Source organism: Sinocyclocheilus anshuiensis, unplaced genomic scaffold (assembly GCF_001515605.1).
Source record: "Sinocyclocheilus anshuiensis isolate Anshui unplaced genomic scaffold, SAMN03320099.WGS_v1.1 scaffold728, whole genome shotgun sequence".
NCBI lineage: Eukaryota > Metazoa > Chordata > Actinopteri > Cypriniformes > Cyprinidae > Sinocyclocheilus > Sinocyclocheilus anshuiensis.
Genome location: NW_015555767.1, coordinates 1,434,283 through 1,440,885, shown reverse-complemented (window position 1 = coordinate 1,440,885; position 6,603 = coordinate 1,434,283). Strand labels below are relative to the sequence as shown.

General features: G+C 34.3%; 1 protein-coding gene across 1 annotated transcript in view; it reads right to left on the bottom strand.

Moving 5' to 3' along the window:
* The window catches only part of LOC107674246 (succinyl-CoA ligase subunit alpha, mitochondrial), a 20,818-nt gene extending 15,990 nt beyond the window's left edge, over positions 1-4,828 (bottom strand). Inside the window, exons 1-2 of the mRNA XM_016468177.1 lie at positions 4,715-4,828; positions 3,237-3,337 (exon numbers count right to left, since the gene is read on the bottom strand). Coding sequence (XP_016323663.1) covers positions 3,237-3,337; positions 4,715-4,748 — 135 coding nt within the window. The 5' untranslated portion in view covers positions 4,749-4,828. The remainder of the gene's footprint in view (positions 1-3,236; positions 3,338-4,714) is intronic.
* Between the last annotated feature and the right edge of the window lie 1,775 nt (positions 4,829-6,603).

The following is a 6,603-nucleotide window of genomic DNA, read 5'->3' as shown; positions in this document are numbered from 1 at the left end:
AAATATACAGAAATTGAAATTGAAGTTATCAAACACTAAATTCTAAATTAAATATAGATGAATCCTTAAAGCTAAAAGTTATTTTTTCCTCTTTTTTTCTTTGTCCCTTGATTAATCACAGCAGCTGGTTATTAGGTTATTTTGGCTGTTATTTCTGCCGCTGCTGACTGTGACACAGTTTTAAGGTAGCTTTAATCTCCTTTTTGGTAACTTCATGACTTAACTGACCACGACATTGCATGCACGTAGTTTATTTCGCGCTTTGATATAAAAGGATACATGCTAAAGTGCGCGCCGGCGCCTTTGTGCGTGCAATTGAAGAGCACGCGCTGCGAGAACTCCGGAGATTTGAGCGGTGAGTGGATTCTAACTTAAATGCCTCTGATTCAAGAAGTCAACAGAATAGATATGTCTGTAATTGGCTACATTGCTCAACGCTGCAAAAACACGTTGAAACAGAAATCGATCTCCAAAGCACAAACCATAACGCACTGGATAGTTTGCCAAATCTGCAATAAAATGCCATTAATACAGCTTTAACTGAGGGTGCTTTTGATTTCGTTTGAGGGTGCTTAGCACCCTCTAGCACCCCCGTAGAACTGGGCCTGGAACCTGCCACAACTGATGTAATGCAGAAAGATGTTGTTATAAAGGATGTTAAAATCTGTACTGAACCCAAAAGCAAACCTGCTGCCAAAGTATGAGCAAACCAGAGTGCAAAGGTGGCACTTCTCAAAAGGCACAGCAGGAAAAAAAAGAGAGACAGTTTTATTTTAAATGTCAGAAAGTGGGTGGAAAATGGCTTTGAAAAAATAAATTAAGAAAAAAAACGTATAAAAATAAAAATCGCAAACTAAATGGGCCATAAAAGAAAAGAAAAGAAAAAGAAAAGACCAGTGGTGTGAGTAAAGACATGAGATCTGGATCAAAATGAGACACAACACAATAGTTTACTAAAGAAAATGCACATAAAGAGGATTGTCACTTAGAGAGTAGATCCAATAACCTTTGTATCTATAAAATTCTAAATTGCATGTGAAACTGACATATGACACTGGTTGGAATACAGAGCCCAAACCACTACACAAAGGTAAATCATAGTTTTCAATAATACAAAGAACATGAAAACCAGCCTAAAAGTGATGCATAGCATATTATAGGCACAATTACATGCTTTGCATGGCTAAAGATTTTTTTTAAGTACATAGATAAATCAACTGACATTTGAAGAGACTAATGCTGAACATGACATATATAATTTACCTGCATGCAGCCCAGAACATAGACTTACAAATGCAATTTCATTATGTGACGCACTTTAAAATCAATGAAAATGAAATTTACTATTTTCCTATGATTAGGGATTTGAACAGTCAGTGGAAATTGTACATCATGAACTTTAACCTTCATTCCCCACTACATCCATGTTAATTATTACAAATTAATTTGAAACATCGCAAAGTCCAAAGTCAAGGGTCACCCGTACCACGTCAATATCTGCACTGTAATGTTACAAATATAATTAGAACGAATGAGAAATCTGGCACGTTTCCGATCTATTTCCCCTCAGACCGTCCTCTTGCCAACTTTTCTACCATCATTTGTTCTCATGCTTTCATTAACACTGAAGTGCTGTGCTAACTTTGCCATTTTTGCTGCACGCTGCCTCCGTTAACAGTGTGGCGATTAATTTGAGGTATGGTTCGTTTATGTAGCCGAACAGCAAAGTTAATATGCCGCAATGACACACTAGACATTCCTCATCCCTTTCTAATTATAATGAGTGTTCATTAAAACTTAATCTAATAACCCTTTATTACAGAAAAGAGTCGTTTTAAAGAGGGTGAAGGAGAGTGAGAGAAATACAATGAGAGATAGGACATAAATCACAGGGTTAAGAAAAGGAAGGGTATTGGATACTTGAGCCAGCAATTTTAACGTAAAGGGCCTATGGGCAGATGTCAAGAACAATTTAGAAACAATCCTCATCTAATAAAATAAACCAAGAATAGATTGATAGCCAAGATAGATCATGTATAACAGTATGCTTTAAAGTAGTCATATCATATTTTATATGAAAATTTATTTCATAATGTAATTTATAAATTGTCTTATTTATTTAATAATTATATATATGATATAATTTAATAATTATTTTCATTGATGGTTTTTGGCATCAAAAACCTCTTTGCTTTTAAAATGATATGGCCCATATTATTAATTATTACAAACCACTGTACCCTGATAGGTATAGCTATAGCTATACAGCTATACCCCACTGTACCCTACGTTCTTTAAAATTATATATATATATATATATAATTTTTTTGTGGTTTCAGAAGCATGCAGGCTTTACATCATATTCATCTGCATTCTGTGGCTCACTGTTTGAAAAACTGGATTTATCCACTTAAATATTTTAGGTTAAATAAAATTTTGTCTTTGTCAACAGCATCTGTGGCATGATGTAAATTACCACAGAATATTATTTGGAGTCCCTCAGATTTAAAAAAAAAAAAAAGAAAAGAGCATCAAAATGACATTTTGAATGTCTGAATTTTGTTATCAAAATGACAGAATTTGAAAGCTGAGACTTTGTTTCATAGTAAGAAGAAATAAAGCACAAAGCTTATTGTGATTATTGGATGTCACGTCACGTGCGCAGCATGTTTAGCAAAGTCTTGACCATGCATAAACAAAAAACATTATAGACAACCTTGGTTCATCAAAATTAAAAACAAGAAAGCAATATTGCTAATCCAGCACTACCAGGCATCCACACAGCTGACACGTTTACCTGTCATGTGTCATTTAACTATGTTATGTGCAAGAAACAGACACTGACACAGTCAAAACGCACCATCGGAGAAGCTAGCTAATTAAGAGAAACTTATTAAATGCCACCGTTTCGGTCAACGATTTTTGCCCTCCAAAACTGTTGACCGAAACAGAAAATTAATTTCCGGCTGATTATATTATTATATTTTTGGTTGCCGAAATTTCAGTGCATCACTAAACCATTATGGTCCGTTATGGTGAGCAGCTGATCAAGTTTAAATACAGTGAGATTTACTGTTTTGCTCAGCCAGTTTACTCTCACTCAGGCAGGCCACAACCAACGAGATTGTGTACTAATTGTGTTCCAATTAGTACCCAAATGAAAAAGAGGTGAATCCAGACCTTTTCATTTGGGCAAATGCAGGGTGCCGTGGGGAACGCAGACTGTGGCTACACACCTGTTTTCCTGTGAAGCCCTGACATATGACCTTAGTGTTCTTGTTGATGTAAAGGTTCTTCCTGTTGCCAGTGTAACAGTGTCTCACCCCAGCCTGCTGCACTGCGAATACAAACACAACAGCAGTGGAATAAGAACCAAGAATCAGAAAATACATCTAAAAGTATATTAACTATTTAAGATGATTTTTTTTAAATCTTAGTGAAGCCTGCATGACCAAATGTTGCTGTTTCTATAAATCTTGGATTTTATAACCGTCTTCGTAATATTTGGGTCCAACTGCCTGCAGTTTATTTATTAATCTGTCACACTAAATGCAAATGTTTGACCTGTAGGGTTACAACAAAATTAAGTCAGGAACCTCAAAACAAATCTGCAGGTTTTGAAGTCAGCTTGGCAGCTACATTATATGTTCCCTACAGGGTCTGATGTCTAAAGGGTATGACCTCAAAAAAAGACAGGGGTCAAACACACAACACCAGCTGCAAAGCTGAACTACAAATTCCAATATGTTTATAAGTGATCAGCGAAGACTTAGCTCCTGAATGATGTAATAGAAGAGAAAGCAGAGAATATGACTTCAAAGAAACAGCCTATTGACCACAACTGGATTAGATGGTCCGTCCACATTTCTCTAGGTTAAAGTTCACTTTAAACCACTCATAGACAGCAAGTTGCTTATCTACTCGATAGCAAATCTATTTTGAGTGAATTCCTACAGATGTGAAATAGATGCAACAAAACATACACTGTAATTTGTTTAGTATACTGTTGGTTCTGAAAAGGTATAGTATGCAGTATATCGCACTGAGAGAGAAGTTAATCAACACTACTTTGTGTGAGTGAAAATTCCCTTATTGACAGACACTTGAATTGCGCAAGACTGGAAGAGTTAACAGAGAACCAAAAGATTCAAATATGGCAATACTCACAGATTATTGCCATTTTTGACCATTTTGATTTTCTACTATATTACTTTTAAGAAAACACACACACAGCTTGTCACACTAGTCCTCATGCATCAACCAGTCAACATGCGTTCAGCAAAATTATAAAGAGCACTGTCATCCTAGTTGAGGATGAATAAAATATTGATCATAACTGTAGCAAAGACATAGACTCTGTCATTTCCAAAAATGAATAAGCACTGATACTGCTGTCAGTCTGCAACTTTTCAAGTTCATTAACACTGATCTTTTAAATGATTTATAATAAGTTAACCTCGCGATGAGTTTGAAGTGAAGCATATTTACCAGTAAAGATCACGTTTCAGAAGTGCACTGTTAACGTTAAATAATATGTTACACTTGGTGCTGATAACACCACCACAGAAGCATTAGCATTAGCTAACTGTGTGTGTTTAATGAAAATAATAAAGAGATAAATGACTCTCTCGTGTACAGTAGCTGATGGAGCAATGTCAAAATAAAGACAGCGATGGGTTTCAAATGTAACAACACTCGTGTCAGTTTTACTTACAGAGCAAGCGGGCAAACAACCTGCTATGAGACATCTTCGGTCATTCACCAATGACACCGGACAGACATGGACCTAAACGTCAGCGCACATAGTAGTCCTGCTAGATGCCTGCAGATATATAAATAACATCTAAAAACACACCATAGCATTACATGTGACTTTAGAAATAAATTTAGCTCTGTGTTTTAAATTAATCTATGAAAACGGGCATTATTTGCTCAAAAGCGCAAGGAATGCTGGAGAATGTTGTTCTTGCATGACTGCCTTGAATATATAATATAATATAATATAATATAATATAATATAATATAATATAATGTTACTACTATTCTTTGCAGCAAGTACACCACAGAAAGTGACACTGTATCCACTGTATCCATTTGTATACATATTTAGATTTTATTTTTGAAAGCAGAATTTTTTTTTAAAGTATTATAAAATAAATACAAATGCATATGTCCCCTTAAAAAAAAAAAACTTTAGTGAAACTATTAATGTGCATGTGGAAAATGAAAAAAAAAAGTGTGATTTTCTACTTCCTCTTTGTAAGTGTCATTTTTGTCAAAAGCCTCAGGGTGCCTAAGAACCACTCTCTCTATCAGCACTTAATTTGTTCTTTCTTATCTTGCAGTTTCCTGTTTGCGATAAATCACACATAAAGCATAACGAGCTGACAGGAGACAACGTTGGTCCACTTATTCTTAAGAAGAAGACTCTGTAGGCCTCCTGCTTTGGCCCATATTAAATACATATTTTCTCCACTGAAAAACCTACTGTAATTTAGTTTGTTGTACTTACCCAAAACTATTTCCAACTTTTTATTGTGGTGTAGAGACGCATAGAGCTGTAAATTTTGACTTTAATGCTCAAGATATCGTGGTTGATCTGAGAGATTAATTGGTGACACTTTACAATAAGGTTCCATTAGTTAATGTATTAACTAACATGGACAAACAATGAACAATACATTTATTACATTTACAAAGATTAATAAACAATGTTAGTTAATGAAAATACAGTTGTTCACTGTTAGTTCATGTTAATTCTCAGTTTATTAACTAATGTTAACAAGCACAACTTTTGATTTTAATAATGCATTAGTAAATGTTGGAATTATCATTAACTAAGATTAATAAATGCTGTAGAAGTATTCTTCATTCTTAGTTCATGCTAACTAAAGTAGTTAAATAATGTTAACTAATGAACCTTATTGTAAAGTGTTACCGATTAATTACATTGATTACTTTTTGTTACATTGCTCTGGTGTGTTTACTTTTTATACTTGGCAAACGTAGATTTTTGTGTGCAATATAACTTGGCCATAGGGAAAAATGGTGATTATCCTCACTGATCAGTCTTTGTGGCCATGAGAGATCTTTTCTATTCTTAATCTGTATCTAGATTCAGTTTTAACATTGTTGCCTTTTACTTTTACTGTTGTATTGTCATGTGATAAAACATGCATTTGACATTTTATGAGACAACATAAAAAAATCAAATACTTTTAACTTTTCAATGTGAAGTACATTATTAGGATTCGTTTTTGTTGTTTTTACTTATTTGTCATTTTCTGCAGAATTTTTCCCAAACCGACAATAGTTCTACAATGTTTGCTAAATTATTTTAAGGTTTCCAAGTGCAGGATACTAAACTTGACTGGTGTTTGCATGCATAGACATTTCACATTGCATTAGATTGTAACAAAAGCTTTAGTCAGAGCTCTTGTTATACATTATTCATATATTACAATATTTATCATAATGTAAGAAAGAAATGTGGCCTCTTTTCACTCCCACCTGAACCAACATGCTGCAAAAATTACAATTCATAATACCTGTGCATTCATTCCTATTCAAAATAGTTTGACAATCCCTTGGTTCTTTTTTTTG